General features: G+C 40.2%; 1 protein-coding gene and 1 long non-coding RNA gene across 4 annotated transcripts in view; one reads left to right on the top strand and one right to left on the bottom strand.

The window, feature by feature from the left end:
• Positions 1–21,309, bottom strand: part of ARHGAP28 (Rho GTPase activating protein 28) — a 76,616-nt gene that overhangs the window by 29,045 nt on the left and 26,262 nt on the right. For all 3 annotated transcript variants that reach the window (XM_040057202.2, XM_040057211.2, XM_040057221.2), the window contains exons 2-3: positions 6,096–6,295; positions 1,382–1,599 (exon numbers count right to left, since the gene is read on the bottom strand). In XM_040057202.2, coding sequence (XP_039913136.1) covers positions 1,382–1,599; positions 6,096–6,295 — 418 coding nt within the window. The remainder of the gene's footprint in view (positions 1–1,381; positions 1,600–6,095; positions 6,296–21,309) is intronic.
• Positions 307–1,585, top strand: LOC120749634 (uncharacterized). Its single transcript, XR_005699702.1, has 3 exons — positions 307–401; positions 524–638; positions 1,448–1,585. It is a non-coding gene; the product is annotated as an uncharacterized LOC120749634 (long non-coding RNA).

Here is a 21,309-nt window from a genome sequence, read left to right as displayed (position 1 = left end):
ACAGTGCAGAACTAGTAGGCAGACTGAATTCTAGAGGAGGTAAAACACTGATTTGAAGGGCAATTGCTCTGAACATCCTTTTGCAAGTGAGAAACTTTATCAAGTAAGAAGGGGAAAATAAGCAGGTCAAAAATAAATCAATAATATGCCCATCTGAGAGGAAATGTACAATGCTTATTTGGCTGATTGAAATATATTAGGAAATGTAAGCTTTTGTAAAAAAATGTAAACCCCTTATTGTTTACAGATACTTGAATCAGGAGAAGTGAGCTAATCTAATTAGAAGTACCACCAGCTTTTTAATGTTCATGCAAACATGCCTGATATCTCTCATGAAACAAAGTCTGCCCACAGGAAACTAGCGGGTGCTTCTGGATGTATTTGTTGGATATGTGCAAGAGGTACAAAAGAATCCAGATATTTAATTTGGAAACAAATAAGTTAACTAGCTGGAAATTGTATATAACTATGCAGCTACAATTTTGTTCCCAATTTTTTTTTTTTTTTTTTTTAAATAATCCAGGATATCAAGCCTCGAGGAGATGGGTAAAACAAACAGGAAAGGACAAAGCAATGCCATAATGAAAAATAGTTTCTTGGAGTTTTATAATGGCAACAATTTAGTATTAATTTCAAAGGTGAGCTTGTGATCTTATTGGTGTCTCCCATTTAAGATATCATGAGTGATAAAAGTAAAATCATGTGTGCTGCTTTGAGCAGTGGCCTAAACTCATGCAGCTGACTGTGTCCACCAGAATCAAAATGTGTACTGACAGGAACTGGTGCGTTCAGAGCTATCCTCAGGGAAAAGTGGATGAAACCTCCAGAGGTAGAGCTGATTTGTGAAGCCCTGAAGCAAATGAACAGTTAACAAGTTTTCATTTGCTATGTAAGTGAAATGTAACTGCCAGTGTACAAGTTACAATCACGCTGGCAGGTGTTTAATTGCTTATGCATATTCGAACCCCAGTTGCTTCATTAGACAAGTTTTACTTCACCACTGAGACTGCTGAGTAAATAGCAAGTGTCCCCAGGAGCCATCAAAAATTTGAATAGCTGCCAAGAGTAACTCACCAATTTCCAAAAAAATAAAGGAAGTAAACGTTAGTCTTGACAAGAGGCTGCAGGAGGAAGGCTGGCAACAAATACAACTTTATGCTACAGGTTAGTTACAAAACTGTGTACCATTGTATTTGGTTTCTTCCTTTCCGCTCAAATATACTGCATACAGCATTAAAAGTCTGGTTTTTTAGGGTCAGAAAATGCTAATGGCTGTCTGTGCATTGTCAGCAGGAAAGGGCTCCTGTCTGGCTGAAACACTGGTGAGCTACTTGCAAATTGCATAAAAATTAAGATCAAAGGCATGCAAGAGGATACTTACAGAAGAGTCACTGGTGCCAAAGATGTCTCGCACATCCCGGACTGTGTGCTTGTTCTTCTTCCTCAGGGTCTGAGTGTAGGTGTTGTACCTCTTCTGCACAGCAGCAGCTTGAGTTCTGGTCAGAGTGGACAGCAGGGCTTGGCCATCCTCCTCTTCAGCTCCTGAGATCAATGTGGATAAACCTACGTCTTGCAGCCATTCTGCCTCCAGTTCTCCTTCTGTGGAGGAAGAGAGCGTGTTAATAAGCCTGGCAAGGAAGGGAGAGGGGGCTGAAGGGAAAGAGTTGGCATGATGGACTGCTACCACAGTCTTTACCTTGAGACTATTGTAACTCCAGCCTTTCTTAGGCCACAAGTGCAAGTTAAGTTAGTTTTGTAAACATATTATCAACTTTCAGTTTGTCAGTGTCTGCACAAGAGAGGCGTTATGAGGAGAGCAGAAGAGGCATTTCATCACCATAAGCATGTGAAGAAAGTAGCAGAGTAATCAGCCTGAAAAAGCAAGGTCCCTAAAAATTAACCCTAATTCAAAAGCATAAATGCCCTTAGTTACCATTTATACCACGCTCATCATTTGTAGCATGGTGTACTGGAGAAAGCCATTTGGATGATGCAAATAAAATCAGTATTCCAATTCAAATACACAGAAATACTGGGGGTGTGTATGCAAGAGAATAATGTATTTGCACGCTGATGATACAATGATTGGTAGTCAGCTAGTGAAGAAGCCACAGTGAGAGAAGGGTGATGTCCACCTACTCCAATTGCTTGTTTTGAACATGAAGATTAAGAACCAGAGCTTCTCACTAAAGAACAAGGGTCAGGAAGACCAGGTAGGTGTCTAAGACGTCACGTAGGGAAGGAAGATGCAGAAATAGCCATCCTTGCATGTTAGGTATCATCCTAAATTCTAATTATTAAAGACTCGCTAGCACTGTAGTGTTTCTTGGTATCTCAATTAATGACTGATACCTTATTTAATCTGTTCAATACCTGCTTCCCAACTGGTACAATACTGCAATTGGTTCCATACTGAGGTTATGCATTGTGGGAAGAATTGTTTTCTGTCCTGGCTCTGTTTGACATGGCAGAAGCTTCCAGCATCTCTTCACAGAGCCACATCTGCAGTCCCCTCACTACCAAAACCTGTCCATGTGAAGACAATATAGCTTTTCAGCTTGCTACCTGTTACCCGAAATTAATATGCCCTGTCATTATCTGACTGTGAGAAAGTCCTACTCTACCTTCTCTGAATCATTCAGTAATTTTAAATTTTGCTGTCATTGCTTTTTGTCCTCTTTTTAAAACAGAGTCACATCTTTCAAAATCTCTCGTCACGTAGGAGATTTTGGAGGTCCTTCGTTTCAGTTTTGTGAGCAATCCTAGCTCAGCAGTAAGCTGCTTGACACAAGACAGTAACTTCATTCCAGCCCTGATTGAAGAAGTACTACAAATAAACATTTCAAACAGGAAATTGATTAATTTGCAGCATGTTCTATAAAACAACTCATCAATGCGCTTATTGTTCTTGTCCCAGTGCCAGTCTTAATGGCAGGTTGGTATTTCCATTCTCCTTTTATTGCCTCTTCTTGACATCAGAATGCAGGCTGATTGATGGACACCAGTTAGCTGCACTTTGGCAGTTAGATGCACAAAAGAGAAAATTACAGGACTGGGCTGTAGGGACAAGCAAAAGCATCTCATGCATGTGCCATCACTGACTTCATTGTTAACTGCCCTGCCTCTTTACAAAGCACTACAAAAATAGCTGCTTCTAAACCTCCTGCTCTGTGTTAGCCAGGGGTGTGACCAGCCCTGTATCCCATGAAATAGCTTGTCTCTGTTCATATCCTTTCCGTATCCACAGACAGGATGACAGACTGTTCCTTTTCCTTCTCTGTAAGCTTTGAACCAGTGGTTCTTCTGCCATTTTCACTCTTTCTCTTTTCTTTCTCGTGTGCCACTGTTGGAGCCACATCTCTCCATGTTTCAGCTTTTAAATTATATTACTTTTGGCTTTTTTCCTGACATAATTCTTTCAAAGAATTGAGCTTGTAATCAAACTTACTATGAAAAATAGCAGGGCAGACATGAAATTTTGCCTGCTTACTAGTCACCCTGTGACTTGTTTTCTCTGGCTTTTCCCTTTTCCTGTTCAAACCACATACAAACAACAGACTAAGACAAACCAGCAATCAGAGGAGTAAAACTATTAAAGAGAAGAAATTCACACATTAATACTAAAAATTTTATGACACATTGACACTAAATTAAGGTTAAACCACCCCCCCATACCCCCCCCCCCCCAACACCATGTTGTTTTAGAAAACATTATTTTTAGGGTGTTAGCTACTTATACAGCAGGGTCTTGATACTGTGTTTGATTCTGCTACAACAGAAGACAGATAATTGAGCAGGTAATTCTCTTTTTCTCATAGAGTTTGCTAGGAAAGAGGTATGTCTTGCTTTGAATCTCAGATACAATCTGAAATAGCCCACAGATATAACCTTAAATAACTCACAGCATTCAAGTCTTGTAACGAAAGTTGTAAAGCAATTCTGCACAGCATGGACATCTTAAATACACCATGACTTTCTCCTCCCCTACATTTTCATCCCTTGTGTCACTTGTCATGATCTCCTGTTCTTTTCTGACTATATTTGCTAACATCAACAGAATAAGAGTGCTGTTGTCTGCCCTTTGCACATGATGTCTGGCAAATCACATTGAGGTTTTGACAGTCATGCCTGCCTGGCTTCTATCGCCCTTTGGCCTCCTTCTTAAGGATCTTTATCTGCTCCTCTCAAAGACATTTCAAAAGGGTGATGAATATTTGCTTTTATTTTGCCCTGAGGGTTTCCACATTGATTTTTAGTGTTTTGATCATTGGCAAAGAGAATTATCCTATTAGGATCTTAACAGAACTCACTATTATTTCTAAGATTTATAATCCCAGACTGAATATATTCCTGATGTTAATAACTAGGACAAACACTGCCTGATTATGTGTGGGTGCATGCAATACATATACCTATGTTTAAAACAACAATATGAAGGTAAATTAAGTGTGGAGATGTATTGCATTTTGACTTGTAGTCTCATTTTTAATTCAGGGCAGAGGGGAAAAAATCAATGTGATGTAATGAGGTGTACTCAGACAAAGGGCAACATGGGACTGCAGCAGAGTTCGGGCTGTTGAGAAGATTTAGTTCAGCAGTGATGAAACTGATGGAAAAGTTTCTGGAAAAAAAGCTCCTGTACTGCCTTGTCCTACTAAGTTATCCAGCTTGGCAGCTCAGATTTCTGTCATTCCCCTAACTGTGCAGACAAGTCAGAGACACCTGTTAGTTCATGCTGACAATTGCATGGAGGAGGCACCGAGAGGCTCACAACCTCTTTATGGAGTCTCCAAGCTAAAGAGTATGATCAGACAGAAATTTTCCCAATAAGGAACAGAGGAGTGCAGTTTAGATTTAACCTGATTGACCATAATTCTCACAGCAGACCAAGATTTCTGGTGAACTGGTCTTCTAGCTTTGCTTCCAGTAGAGCCCAGCTGGAAACTAGTGAATAGGAGGTGTTTCCCGTGGAAACAATACATGGTTGGAGCTAGATAACTCTGCATGGGTTACTGACCATGACTGGTTGTGTATTTGATTGCTTAATAAAGTAATGCTTTCTTCCTGGTAGCAGAATTAGTAACATCCCATTGCACGTCAAGGTAGGAAAAATACATCATCACTCGTGTTAATAATTGCATGGCAAGAACACACCATCATTTCAAAATCTATCCCCACATCAGTAGTTACCAGACCAGTGGCCAGGAGCCACAGAAGAGTTGCAGCAGTTATCAGCAGGTCACAACCTCAGAAGAAATTTGGCTTCATTGTATAGTAACTAACACCTGGTATTTTGGGTTACACAATATAATGCATTTGTGACTGGGGTCCTAACTGGGAAAAAAAAAAAGAGAATCGTTGTTCTAGATGTTATCAAATCACCTAACACAAAGCTGCATTGCAACAAGCTAGCACATATTGCATGTTTTTCCAAATACAGTACCTAATGAAAGGGGAAAACACTGAGGTAACAGAATGAGTCAGTAATACCTTCAGGATGCACTGTATAAGTGATGTATGAATTTGGTCAAGTGTGGAGTCTGAATGATGTAGGCATCCCTACATTAAGGCTTATCTCCAAACTCTTTTTGAATGATATCTTAATTAGGCAATCTCAGAGAAACAGGCAGATATCAAATTCCTGACAGCAGAAAATGACATCTAACCAAAAACTGTTTCAAGATTTTAATAATTTCTGAATCATATCCTACTAAAAGCCAGCAAGTTTAAAATTCCAGCATACTAAATTAACATTTTGCTGCTTTAAATATTTTGGTTTAGTCTGTTTAATGCTGGAAATTTAGTTTTCACTGCCTCTCTTTTCTGAATTACACTGTATCTGTCCTCTCAAAGCACAAATAAAATCAATGCAATGAAACTTACTTCAGAATTTAATTACTGGCTCCAGTGCATAAACCAGACAACTATTGTTTCTTGCCAGTGATTGACTGTGATGTTCAGAAGTGGAGCTACAATGATCATAGCCCCAGACTAGTACTTCTACTCAAACTGAGTGACATGAGGAAGGAGATCAGGACTCTTTGGACAGGAGGCAAAGCCAGCGTATGAGGAATAAGCGGTGTTCATGTGCTCACCATCAGCAGGTTTGAACTCCAAGAGGATTGCTTCTTCAGATCCATCTTCTCTGCTCTCCTTGATACTCTCTACTTCACACCAGAAGTCCTCCATGGAAGTGCTGTCCATGGAGGCCTGCGAATTGGAGCGACTGAAGGCAGGAGGTACTGACTCGTTGGAAAGCATCCTATTAATTCTTCGACAACGAGAGAGAGACTTTCTGAAAAGAGAAAGTGATACAAATAAAATCATCTTTCTATCATGCTAACTTGTGCCATGCAAATGGAGCAGGCAACCAGTGCTTGACCTGTGACTGTACCGCGAAGTAGGGAACAAGATTTCAATAGCCAAGTACACAGTTCTGGTAATTGTCATGGTCTCTGTTACTCACAGCAATTACGGCTGGACATCTAATAATTTATCTCTTTAATGTCCTTCAGTATTTCCCATTCTAGAGGGAACTCAGGAAATGCAATTTATATTTCTAATACTGGTATCCATCTAAAGAGACACTGGAAAATTATTTTCACTTCTTTTTGCCTCAGATTCTTTTTCCTATCCCTTCCTGTTTTGCTTATTGGCTGAAATGCTTCAGTGAAAACTTCTCTGGGGAAAAATAATGAGACAGGGGAACCCTGAAATATTTTACAAACTCATCTTCACTCCAAAAAATAATTACAAACTTGAAAGATTTTTAATTTGGAAGAATAATTACTTTTTATTTGAAAACCCTTTTAAAAAGATTTTTTTTTCTTAAGTTAAAGTTATTTTAAACAAAATTTGACTTTGAATTAAAATAGTATATTCTAGGTCAAACAGAGGCTTTGATCATAGGTTCAAAAAATTATGATTCACCAAAAATCAAGTTTCAAGTTAAGATTCAATACAGGGATTAAATTAAAACAAAGCTTGTTCCTTACTCTTTTGTTCTTGTCTTTTCCCCACAGTGAGTACTTGCAGTGAAAGAGAGTTACACAAATTCACTCAAAATCTCATAGAACACCCATCATGAAAATTGTCTGACTTGGCTCTTTTGCATTATTATGGCTGCAATACAGTAAACAACTGTTGTATGTGTAATTGCAGTAGATACAGTAATCACTAGTAGTAGTAATAACCACAACGATATTTGTACAAAGGAGTTAGGAGGTAACACAATATTGTCAGAGAGCTAGACCATAGGAATTAATGGAAAATTCTGACATACGGTCTTCTGACCTTCACTTATCTGAATTAATTCAAATGCAGTTTCCCTTTCTCTTCCTTTTCTGTATGGCATGATCCTGCCAACACGCCTTTGTTTAAAACCACAGGCATTACTTTTACTCCACTAAAAAAAAAGGGTATTTCCTTTTCAGTGTTTCCCTCCTTATCAAGGTTTTCCTAATGGATGTATAAACAATGTATTATTTCATAAAGCTGACTGAGCATGCTTCTCCCTCACTGCACTGCTGCCTCTGCTTCATCCTTCCCTGCCAGTGAAGGGCTGGTTTCTTCCCTGGGGCTTGCAGAGCAGCCTCCTCACTTTATCTGGGCAGGTCCTTCTGCTGGTGGAAACAACGGAGCACAACAAATCCAGCTTTGGACACAATTAGGCTTTACAAAAGGCAAAGCTCAGGCCTTTGCCTCTTTTTGAGCACTCATAGGTGTAATGTGGATGATTCATCTGCCAAATCAGCCCTTGTGCTCTTGGAAGCAAAGCTGGGAAGCAAAGCTTTTTGATGCATGACAACATTGCAGCAGGAGAGAACATGCTATCGGGTGGTGGAGACACGTTCTCTGGGAAGAGAAGAGCTGTCTTCAGAATTTCTCTCCATTTCTCCCCTCATAAACAGTTTGCCTGCTTTAAAACACAGCTGAAATCATTATTGTTTTAATTAGAACAAGCCACAGCCGCCAAATGCGAGAGGAATTTGTGACACAAGTGTGGTCAAAATGCTTTCGTTGTAGCTCTCTCTGGGGAGATGTGCATTTCAGTCAGCTTTTGTTCCCAAAGCCTCACATGGCTGGGGTACCTGATGAATTATAATCACTGGAATTATGCATCTGGACATGTTGGCCTCTGGGGTTTGTGTACAGATTTCCCTTTCTTTTATGGATTCACCTATGTCTCTTCCCTACATTACCAGGTAAGAAAAATGCAGGGATCACTGGACTTAAATATGATGAATTAATACTGTACCAAGCATCCCTGAGCAGAGGTTTAAGCAGAAGCCCTGAGAAGAAGCCAGAAAACCCCATCTCCTCAGCTGGGAGCTACATGGGATGGGGCAAACAGCACCTACCAACCAATGGTTTGGTGCTGTGAAAACCTGTGCTCTTCGGCTTAAAAGGTGATAGTGAACACCTTTTATACACACCTGACATTAAAGAATAAGGCATAACTGCCCGGTACTCTAAGGGTGTTTGGGACCCCCATTCACTGGACGTTGTGCAAGCAGAGGAGATGCCAAGGCCTGGTGTCCGTCCTCCTGCCACAGCTTGGCCACCACCAGCCTCCTCTTCAGCTTGGGGCCTGAGACCCCGACACTGCTGCTCACTGAGAAATTCATGTACCTGCTCAATATAAACCTTTGTGGGGTTTATAAAATAAGTCCCTACACACGCTATATAGCACAGCCCAGAGCTCCTGAGCCAGCAACTGCAGGAAGGAATGCTCTCACCCTTCTGGAATCAAACACGAGCCAGGAAGAGAAGAGGGCATCCCTGCTAGCATCACTGGCTCCCATCATTTAGTCATGGTCAGGGAATTTAAACATTTCCTGCCCTCCCAGTGTTAATCTTGACCCTGACCTTTGTGCTCTTCAGGCGCCCAACCACACTGATCCTTGGGCTTCAACTCCATCAGTACTTCAGCTGGCTTGGTCCAAGGCTTTTTATTTCACCATATTAGGAAGAAAGAGGCTTGGTGGGTTGCTGCTTTTCTCCCCACAGTGAGCGTGCTTATTTTGTAATATTACCATACCAAAAAGCTAAATGCAAAATAGACCACGTAGAACAGCAACAACTGTTGTGGCAACCAGCTCTGCCAACGGACGTCTAAAGTTCCTGCGTAATTAATGTGCACTTACAACAATATTACAAGTATGGAGCTTATTTGGAAAATCAGCTGAACAAAGTCTCCTGAGAAACTCATATTTGAGGCTTCTTATCTCAACCTGGATTAAATCAAGCTGTGAAAAATTCCTGTAACAAGAAAGGTTAGGCAGAGGTGCTTTTTCCTTATTGGTAAACATCTGACGCTTGCTTCCACGTGTCTGGTACAAACTTTCTCCAATCATTCTGAGTCTGCCTATTAAAAGCTCATGTGTTTGAAAGGCTTCCAGCTGCTGTTTTGACCCATATACCTGTGCCTTTTGTCCTGGAGAAAGTGGTCTTGTCTTTACATGATAATGGTAGTTATCCCATTTCCTCCAGCCAAAGTTGCTCAAAACAGTTTCAGGGTAAAAAAAAAAAAAAATCCTACGGAGGAAGGAAAGCATATTCTTCACTGCTTTTAATTAATTCTTGAAGGACACTGTAAGAGCACTGGCTCAGCAATCTGCCTGCCTGTCTCAGAAATAGCTAAAGAAGTCCAGGTTGCCTGTTACCTGGGAACTCTTGCAGTAGAAAACCTCTGTTCCTGACATTTTTTTCACCTTCAAGTAATCCTTTTTTTTTTTTTTTTTTTTTTTTTTTTTTTTTTTTTTTTGGTCTTTTTTTCTCAGTGTCTGAAGAGAAGTTTAGAACAATAAAAAAGTTTTCTGATTCTGTTGTTCCTACAGAAAAGTTGTAAACTGGTCCTGTTAAGTACGCAGTGATCACAAAGTTCATGCTAAGTTTCTTTTGTTCCCTCACACACATGAGTAGTAGTGAACTAATCTGAAATGCTGATTAAATTAAACACAGGAGGGACCTCAGATCCTGGCTTCCTCGATGGAAAAAGTTGGGAGAGTAGAATGAACGTAAAAGCACTGAGCAAAAGTTATAGCAACTCCACTAGATGAGCCGAAATATTTTTCAGGATGGAATAAAATAAAAAAAGAAAAGCCACATAAAACACTGAGAAAGGAAAGAAAAAGAAGGGAAAAGTATATAAAAACTAATGTTATCAATGAACTTGTCCCTTACTGAATATTCACAGAAGAAAGAGTTAGTGTTAGGAAGGAGAAATATGATATTCAGAAAGCTTTCTGTGGGAAGATTATTGCAGGGAAGGAGGGTATTTCCATGGGGCACTGGAAGGCTGATTCAATTGTGTGTGTCTCTGGTTTTGGCCTGGTATATGTTTATAATGCTGATGAAATGCAACAGCTAAACAGGCCTCCTGAGCCTGTATTTTATCTTCCACATGTACTGCAGTAGTGTGCCATTCAGGATGTGATACCACCTATCGATTTCAGGACAGCCAAGCCAGATCCAATAAGCTATTCTTGCTGTATCCTCAAAGTAAAGATTTGTAAAACCACACAAAGAGCCTGCTCAGTGACACTTAATGATTGATTGCAAGCTCAGTAATGACAAACCCGGGCTTGTATTTTGAGTTTAATTAAGTAGTGGGTGGTAAAGAATCCATAAAACAAACGGGAGCAATAAAGCCATCTTGCAGTTAAAAACAGCACTTGATCGTTGTTTACAAAGAGGGAAAGGACATCTTATTCTTGTGGGCTGTTATCCTTCATTTCATTCCGTGGGTCCTGAACCTGCTTCACCACAATTAGTCACATTTATAAGAATGGGAAAGGTGAAGGAAACAAATTGGCCTGGTCATTGTAGGACAAAGAACCTTTTCACACTGCAATCATTCTGTCAGAATAACCACTTGTTCAGCTTTTCCCAAATGTAAAAAAGGGCATGGTAGCTTGCATTGACAGGGAAACAACATTTATTCCTCTTTATTAGGAACTGTTCTGAATTGTTAGTAGTCATGTACCATCATATTCCTTTCTTCTAAGAAATATATATACAAATTCCAGGCAGAGACCAGCAATGGGAAATAGTATTTTTGCGCACAGTTTACTCTTGACCCAAATCCCTCATCTTCTGGTTCCTTCCTGGTGACCTTGTTCCCGCACTGTTTGTGGTATGCTTGTTTCCTTCTCCCCATGCTTCATGGCTTCTGATCACAGAGAAGGGTATATATCAGACAATATCCCACCAACTCCATCTACACACTTCTGTTTCTGATTATCTTGCAGATGTTAGGCAAGTTGTAGACAGTGGATGCTAAAGCTTCCTTGTGCTTTCGCTAGCATCTGGTATAGTAAATATTTAAACTATCATGCTCACTCTTGCTGTCATGCTGCCCCACTTTCTAAAAGAGTATTTGAGTGAGAGGCAGAGGAAGGTTTTATTTCACTATTAATTTTCTCATCCTGTGGCCCAGCAGAACTGCAAAAAAAAGTGAATCTCACCCTCTTTGTTAACAAAGATGGGGCTGAAAATAAGCTATCACCTTACTGTATCGGTTAGATTTCAAAGTACAGAAATTCTCTGGTTTGCCTGTCTTTGTATTCTACAAAAGAGTCTTTAAAATATGTTTCTGTCAACTTTAATTTTACTCCAGATTCTGCACATGGAGTGGGTCAACCCTGGATATATGCACATATTGAGGAACAAAATACTGGAGAGCAGCACCATGAAGAAAGGATCTGGGGATCCTGGTCAATGGCAAGTTGAATCTGAGTCAGCAGTGCCCTGGCAGCCAGGAGGGGCAGCTGTGTCCTGGGGGGCATCAGGCACAGAATCACCATCCGGGCAAGGGAGGGGATTGTCCCACTCTGCTCTGCTTTGAGTTGGGGCAGCCTCACCTCCAGTGCTGGGGGCAGTTTTGGGTGCCACAATGTAAGAAAGATGTGAAGCTATCAGAGATCATATAAAGGAGTTCTACAAAGATGGTGAACAGTCTACAGGGAAAGCTGTATGAGAAGTGACTGAGATCACCTGATTTTTCAGCCTGGAAAAGAGGAGACTGAAGGGAGGCTTCACAGCAGCCCACAGCTTCCTCACGAAGGGAAGAGGAGGGGCAGGCACTGATCTCTTCTGTCTGGTGACCAGCAATGGAACATGAGGGAATGGCACTAAGCCGTGTTAAGTGAGGTATGAGTTGGATATAAGATAAAGATTTTTTTACCCACAGGGTGGTTGGGCACTGGAACAGGCTCCCCAGGGAAGTGGTCACAGCACCAGCCTGACAGAGTTCAGGAAGAGTTTGGACAATGTTCTCAGGCACATAGTGTGACCCTTGGGGCTGCCATGCCCCCATGTAGAACCAGGAGCTGGACTTTGATGATCCTTGCGGTCCCTTCCAACTCAAGATGTTTTATGCTTCTATGATGTTTCGGACCAAAAGGCGTTGTCTAATGAATCTTAAGATTTCAAAGGTTTAAAAGAGAAAAGATTTATAATATTTACAGGAATTAAAAGTTTTGTTTATTTAATTATATATTGTCTGCAATTCATCAAGGTAGTAAGAGAAGTTAGGAGATTGAGTTGCAGAATTTGCATGCCGGTGTTACCTGCCAACATTTAAAAATGCATTTCACCTTGGGCTCCTCAGCTGTCCCCTACGCAACATCTTTGTAAGTGGCAGGGAAGCTCCCTGCTGTAACAAAGGCCACATTGTGGCCACTCTTCAACCGAGCATGGAGATTGCAGAAGAATCTCTCTCTGTTAGCGGGTTTCAGTGTGAGGGCACTCACAATCAAACCCTTTGAGCTAGGGGAGTTCAGGGAATAGACTCTCAAGGTATTGCCTGCTGGCAACAGTGACCTTTGGGGACATAACCCAGACCTCTCCTCCACACTGGCAATCACACCACTTCAGTGTTGGCCCGATCCAACAGAGACAGTGCACTACGTGGCTGCAATCTGTCTGTCAAAATCTGAAAGGGACTCTATTTCATCTTCTTTCTCCTAACAAAGCTATGGCTGAAGGGCAGAAGGGGTTCCCAAATGATTAACATTAACAAGAGTATGTTCTGTTAACCATTTTTTTTTTCAAGTTAATTGGAAAGAATTCTTTTCATATACATTAAGAAAAAGCAGTATAAGCCAGTTTTCAATGCTGATGACTTAAGAACATGAACAGATCATGGCAGAATATGTTACATGTAATTTTCAGTGGGTATGGGCAAGATAAGAAACATCTGGACAAGGCCTACAGGAGGCAAAAGCTGGACATGAGAAGCTGGTTCAAACATCTTGAACATTTCCAACACGTATTTATTGTTAGAAGTGATGAATTCTTTTGTTGTGTTGATGCTCCCCTAAGACCTATTTCTTTTATATGAAAAATAAATCCACGTATCTAGGGTAGGACAAAGTTTTCCAGGAGGAAATATAGGACTGTGGGCCATGTACTGTGCGCTTAGAAAATCCTGTGCTTCCAGAAAATGTTTGCTCTATTGTGCCTTTACAGTACAAATGACTTGTGTCTGAGCACTGAGCCCACTGGATGTCACACTTTATCAGTCAGAGCTGATGAAAGGCTCCAGGAGCACCAGGCTCACCGCACATGCACTGTACAATTTATCCACTTCTGTTGAGTAGATACCTCCATAAATTTCATCTGGCCCTCACTCAGAGAGATCCTAGTTAGCTGAGCACCCCGAAATCCAAGGCAAACCCTTCAGATTCCACCTGGACTGAACCTGAAAGCAAGTTGTGTGGCAGCTCTAAGTAAGCCTGTAACATTATCAGTCCTTGGCATGAGTTACTCAGTGAAGACATGCAAATAGCATGAGGCAGAAGTGTTCTGTTCTGCAGTTTAGGGCAAGCAGTGTCTCAACTAAAGCAGCAAGCAAAGATGGTTAAGCATCACATGAAGGAAAAGGAGAGCAGGAAGCACAGATACATCAGATTTTGTCTAAACACTGGTACTTCACGAAGTGCGATGCTGTTCACCGTGTGTACTCAGTCCCTCCTCATAGAGCTATCTGTAGCAGTGAGGCAGACCTCCCAAAAGGCAGTGGAGAACCTGTCATGCTCTTTTTCTTCCTACTGCTCTGGCAGGGTCACTTCTAAGGTAACCAACAGCTCTGTAAACATCCCCTGGGTACAGCATGGTCTCACATCAGCTAGAGTCCATCAGGCCACTGTCCATCCTTGTGCATGCAACAACAAATACCAAGGAGTTAGAAGGAGGAGGAAAGTAATGTGCAGACTGATCTAGAATATTTTTTCACAATAAAATTGATAAGCCCCTGCCAGCAACTCACATCGAGCCAGATTCATTATTTATAACACAGTATGAGAGTTAAAACTGCAGGAAATGCACCGGTTCAAGTGATCCAATGGGGCTCTGATCATTCACCAAGCAAAGAAGCAAACTGAGTAAAATCCATGTGAGATGTAAACTTGAAAATGTTAGAAGAGTTTTGGCTCTAGAACCACAAATTAGAGTTTTTAAAGAAAAATTAAAATACTCAGCAGACATAATAAAGCACTGAAACATAACGGGTCAAACTTTCTACAGCTTTGAATACATCTTATAACATTGCCTGCATTTATGATGAAAATGTGAAAGAATACACATTTTTTTTTTCTATATCATTTTGGAGAAGCTATCCTTGCAACCAGCATGATTATTATCATTAAGAAACTCAGGGTATTTGCATGAGTTTCTGAAACACTTCAAAAGAAAAAGTCAGGTATTTTGGTTGACTTGAGGTAATAGCATAAGGAACTGGATTGTACTGTCTATTGGAAGCTATCTAATGAAACTGCATACACTGCAAATGTAAGCACCTTAAGGTCCTGATATAAGCAATGAAGGGAGGCAGATAGATCTAGAGAGAGAACATGTAAACTAAACAGGAGCCTAAAGTCATGCAGTATGCGTTTGAAGTTTTCTTTGTGCTTAGTTTTAAGTGAACTCCATCTGTTACTTTCTTCCTTCCTATAATTAATGAATGCTTTTAAGTAAATGTCACCACTCCACCCATTACACTCTTTTCAAAGGCTTCAGGACCTAAGCAAACAAGCATTACTTGAGTTATTGGTTTTTCCTTTGGATGTTTTTAACGTATATTGAAGGCCATGGCTGAGCTACAAAATATGAATAAGTAAACTCTAATGCATCCATTTACATTTTGTCATGAATACCATTCATGACAAAATGTTTCAAACGTTGGGCTTAATAGTATTCACAGGACTAGACTGAAGTAACGTAAAGCAACACAACAGACTTTTAAAGCTAAGCAAAACAATACCTTGAAAGTTATTTTATTGAAAAAAAAAAAGCATATTCACTGGACATACTCTTAAATCTTTTGACAGAGTGATGAACAACTTCACATTGTCATGAAAATCCTGGATCAGATTCTCAGATTGCAATAAACTGTTACAATCCCACTGGCCTAATTTATCCCTTATGTTTAAATTCCGAAAATCCTTCTTCGTGGTTCTCCTAATGTTGAAGTTGTTAAAAATCACAAAATCTTCATGACCAAATGTACCCATTTAAATTTTTCTTGTCAGTTCTGGGTTGGCTGTTTGGCAATTCTGGACTCTCAGCTTCTATTTTCTGTGCTGTATCGTACTTTGTGTCAGAAAAATTTGCTGGAAATTTCTGTAACCAAATAAAAAGCAAGATGTGAGCTTAATTCTATTTTTTGCCACTCAAGTACATTGGTAAAGATTGTATGAGCTATTTTGGAAAGTGTTCCACACTTGCTCAATAGTATGGGGTTTTTTTCTTATGAGACTGCAGTGTAGATAAAGAATGTGCAATGAATAAAGAAAAGTAGATGGATCTTGGAGAATATCTCAGAACACTGGATTTCTATTTTAACCTGAAGAAAAATAGTTATACATCAGCTGGAAACTGATGGAAAGTACATCAGCATGGTAACTCTTGTCAACGTCCTGAACAGTCTGTGACTTTATTGTTGATGATCTGTCCCCCCTTTCTGCCCCTCTGTCTGCAGATGTCCCTGAACCCTGCTTCTTTCATTTTTCTTTCCATTTTCCAGAAATCAAGCGTTGCTGGGATGGGTGAGAGGCTCTGTAGGACTCTAGCAAGCAGAGAAGTTGAGAAGGGCTCTCGGTGCAGGGGGGAGGTGACACCTATGCCAAAACACACAGGCCATGGGATGGGCATTGCAGCTGGTGGATGAACTCCCATGTTCCTCCAAAAGCATGTCTGACTGTCATATTTCCTAACCTGCAGAAGTCACACTCCTTCCACTCAGTTCCGAATATTTGTTAAAAGCTCAGTCAAAGCAACAAGGGCATTTCACATTCTACAAAAATTAATGACTAAAAAATCCCGAACAGCCAGGCAACACTAACAGAAGTAAATCCTCTTGGCTCTGCTGAACCAATAGATGTTTTGCTAATGTGGTGCACATTTCACCTTCAAGCTTTAAGAAGAAAACTGTATCAGAACAGGCTTCTGACCTGCATTTTTGTGGGGAACACTGAAGGTCGTATTTCTTGCTAATTCACTCATCTTTTGGTTAAAATTTTAGGCCGTTTTACTCACTTTAAAATTAAATTTCAGTATATTATTTGATGATTTTGCCTATTCAGGATATCAGTAATTATACATACATAACTATGTAAACAATGCTGATTTTAAATCAAAAGCTGGTAGAAGATTCCTACTGGAGACTGGTCTAGAGAGTATTCATTTAAAATGTAGGTAACAAAACTGTGCTGGCAAGAACTTCTTGAGTTTCCAGGTGAGTCTAGTAGCATTCCCAGTGGTGAGATGATGGCAAATGACATCATAAGAAATGACAAAAAAGAGCTAAAATGAGCGGAGGCTGAAATTTCACGGAGACAAACACAACAGACAGGGAACACCAAATAGGTCCTCATAGGCCTCTAAAGAGTAGAAATTCCCAATTTAAGAGGAAACAATGGAAACAAAATCAAATTTAGTTTGTTATATTCTCAGGTCTTCAATAGAGGAATGAAGAAGTCAACAGGAAAAAAAAAAAAAAAGGCATTTTCTTATACTTTGGCTATACAGTTCCAATCAGTGGAGTATAAAAGGTTTTCTGTGATCTTAAAGTGATTTCTAGGCATATGGTAAGGAGATGGAAAGAACATCTTCATGAGAGTTGTCAAGGCAACACCCTAGATCTTAAATGGTACTTTTCTAATTGTGTCCAGACATTTGTACTGCATGCCTGTGAAAAACATGACCTTTCTGTGAAAGCAGTCAAATGAACACTAGGACTCCAGTGAGAGCTGGAAAGCTTAGACTATGACATACTTCTTCACAACACCCATAAAAAAGGCAAATACCAGAACAAGAAAAATCACCTTTTAAATGGGAAAACTAATACATGATGCACAGAAGCTTTCCAGTTTCCTTCAACTACCATTTTGTTCTCCTGCTTAAATGATTTTTGAGGTTCGTCTCAAATATTTCAGCCATGAGGGCTCTAAGGAAAGCTGTAGCATGCCAGGTATTTCAAAGCTAGGTTTTCAAATATACTGCAGCTCCTCTGGCTCTCAGAGCTACAGAGGCTATTAATATTTACAGAATATGGTGCCTCTGTCTTTAGTACCTCAGTGATGAGAGTAATTCTGAATCCAGCAAGCAGCCCTGTTGAAGTCAGCCAAATGATTCCTGTGTGTAGGGTATGACTTTTTAATTTTTTTTTTAGTACTGATGCTGGGGGTGTAAGATGTAGCTCTTGCTGAGAGGAACTCTTCAAGACTCAGAAGACATAGAGGCAGGGTTGAAGCATCTATAGGCACAGCATGCCCATTCATGTTCTCCTGGGAAGTAAAAACCTTAGATGGCCCAGAACTGCACTAGAAATTTCCTCAGCAGCTTTTGTAGACATCATGTATCACAAGAATGCATTACTCTTGGTTATTTTGACATTTACTGTTTTGTACTGGCTTTTTGTAAGCTCTTTGGGGTTTTTACCAGGTTGTGCTGGGACAGTAGAAAGAGGACTTTAGAGAACTGCCTCTTTAAGGTGTGTTGAGTACTTCCCTGCCAGTCACAGCCCAGAGTCTGAACCCAGATATCAAATCATCATGCAGTAGATAACAGCAGAATTTGGTAATTATCAAAACACCTCAACCACTCCCTCTGGCACTTAATTAATTATATAGGCAAGAGCTAATTCATTGTACTACAACTCCAAAGACATCAAATAAAAATTACTGAGGTAGTTGAATTGAGATCTCCAAAATAGCACAGACGGTTTTTTACAGAAGAGGGTTAAAAATGCAAGCACTAGTTCGTGACTTCAAGCCATGGTATACTGTGAGTAAAAGGACTGCCTCTGTAAGTCCTACAGAGCTTGGCTGAAGTCTCTATCTGAGCTTTGCAATCTTGTACATATTCTTGGCTAGATAACCACTGAAAAGTAATTAATATTGTTATGCAAACATAGTAAATCATGTCTGGAAGCTCACATACTCATGTCAAAGGGGTACGACTAAGCTGCTGCTGTGTCCTCTGTCACTGTGGGTTCATGCTCCTCTTCCCACACCTGCCTAGATAAGAGAGCCATGATCCACGATAGGAGGTGAAGATTCACTGGGCATTCATCCATCTTTTAATGGCTGTGTTAGATCTTTCACTGTGCAGGCACTTTATGAATGTTGTGAAACTGTAATGCTATCCTTCCCATAAGGACACCAAATTACTTATCCATGCTTTTGATATAATGCATCTTGGCTGAACCGCTGCAGCTCTCTCTCTCTGGATGATTTCCAGTCACGGGCTGTATTTACGTCAGTTACAATTGATTCAAAATGCTTCCACAGGATCTCAAACAGGCTAACACATCTTTGTGAGTTTAATCCAGACCAGATGACTAACAGCTTTCCATTAAAACAGGGAATAATCGTGCTCGTACTTCTAGTTCTTTAGTTTGAGTCAGTAGCCCAGGTTGATATTCAGCCTCTGCTTGGACCAGAACATTTCTTGGACTTTCAGGTGACTACATATTATGCTTCCAAAAAGGGACTAAGGCAGACAGTAACCTAACTCCCATTTTCAGGAAAAACTGAAGGATTCCAGAGGACAAACCCTATGGACTCACCGGAAAGTAAATGCTCCTGCTCTCAAAGCCAGTTTTGACTTAGTCCCTTAAGTCACACAAGAACTTTCGAAAATTTGCCTTCAACTCAACTGTATATTATTACACTCTTTGTCCTTGGAGTTCTTCTTTCTGTGGGCATTAAACTCGTCCAGTTTTCTGGGACTTTGACCACTTAAATTCAAACCTTATCTTTTAAATTTGGCTTTGATTAACATAGCTGTTATTTATTCTTTTGCTTGGCTGGAGTTTCTGCAAGACTGCCATAAAGCAGTTTTTCAGCTCGTTTGTATTGTATTCTACTGTTAAGCTCCTTTTCCTTTATAACATACATTCACAGTATCCTAAGGGGAAGCTTACAATACATTCATATGAATTTGTACTCACATATAAATAAATGTATGAATACACAACAAAAATGGCAACAAAGGGAGGGAACATTTTACTAATCTCCTAAAAGCGATTGTGAAAAAGTCCAGATAACCCCTAAGATGGAATGTTTTATACAACACCAAGCAGGGGATCAACATTAATCAGTTGCTTAATGAAAGCATTATTCAAAATAAGAAATGGAACAGATTTTCTTCAAAGAAGTTGAAATCATTTGGGTGGGAGAAAGACCTGTCAAATTAGGAGGCTGCTGTATCATTATAGTAACTTAGACACTGCTCACCACCTAAAGGTTTTCCAAAACAACGCATTTGAAGAGACATTCTAGTAAGAAGTAATTACAAGAGTTGAAGAAAATGCAACACTGCTTAGAGTTGCTAGGTTAATTTTCACCAGAATTTGATCATCATCTTAAAACCTCAGCAGTGGAGAATTTGAATCTAAAACATCTACATTTCTGTGCTTCACAAAGACTTTCTTAATTAGGAGTCACTTTGCAATTGTCCTGTAAAGCCCTGCCTTAAAAAGCCCTAACATCTAAGAGTGAGCTGCCTTTTCATGGCATATGCATGATCATCTTCACTAGGAACAAACAGGAGAAAACCCAGTGGTGGGAAATCTGTCAGATTTCTTTCACTCATATGAATAATGGGTCACAAAATCAGAAAAAGGAGCTTGGACCATCATTTATGTCAGTAAACTCTATCTCCCACCCTGAGAGAACATCCTGTGATTTGTAATGACACTGTATTTACTGAAGAAACTCTATTGGTGTTAGGAGTAAAATTCTCCAGCAGAAATTTTTCAATAATCCTCCTGATTTGACTAACTTTTCCAAACAAATCAATCAAGAATCTAGGGAGCAAAAGCCAAATCTCCAGAGATATTAGCTGCCTGGATTTCTTTTCAGTGAGACCTCATATCTGAAAAGGGAAGAAGAAAATAGTTGCTCTTTCATCCTGATCAAAGTCAATTAAATTCCATTATGTACTCATCATCTTGACCATGCTCATCATTTTGTGCTGCTCTACAGCATCCGATGTCATTTCAGACTTCCCTTTGACCCCCAGCATAGGCCTCATGCTGCCCCTATGGAGGGAATAACACGGTAAGAAATACTTGAAAAATTTTCCCCAAAGCAAGGAGTATTATTTCTGCTGATGGTCATGACCCCAGCTCATGACATTTTGCCTCAGGGGGACTTGAGAACCAGAAAGGTTTCACTGGCCATTTCAGTATGTGAGAAAACTGTCACAGAGCAAGAACAGCTAAAAAAAACTCCTCAGGCACTCCTGATGTTTACTCCGGAGGTGCAGAGCTGTAAGTGTTACGCCAGCCAGCCAGCAGGAGAGAAATCCCCTGGAATCCTTGTGCAACAGAGGAGGGAGCCTGTTTGTGAGTGCTGAGTTGACGGTCTATTGTTTCCATTTATTTAGGCTACATAAACAAGCTTCCAGCTTCCTTAAAACTATGTGGACAAGTCCTAGTTGCCAAGTCCCTTGAATTTCTCCAGTTTTCACTACTAGGTAATCAATTTTAGCTGCTCTTCCCCAGCAGTCTCCTGCCACACTGGATTTTTACCTGGTTATCAGTTAGAAGTACTTTCAAGCTGAAAGTAGCCATTAGAAAGAGTCTGCACTATCTGCAAATCCTAGTCTGCCAAGTGTACAGGACCAAGCCAGATTTGAGCACAATTTGAAAAATGAGGATTAGGATAACATATTTGTGAATGTAGAAGCCCTTTAGCTCCTTTACCAGTGTAATCTCTACAAATGCATCACTTAAACTGTCAGACCTGGCTTTCCTCCCATGAATCAAGCAAGTTCCTTATTTTCCTATAGCTAGGTTTG

The sequence above is a fragment of the Hirundo rustica genome, chromosome 1, assembly GCF_015227805.2.
Source record: "Hirundo rustica isolate bHirRus1 chromosome 1, bHirRus1.pri.v3, whole genome shotgun sequence".
NCBI lineage: Eukaryota > Metazoa > Chordata > Aves > Passeriformes > Hirundinidae > Hirundo > Hirundo rustica.
This window is presented reverse-complemented; position numbering and strand designations above follow the sequence as displayed.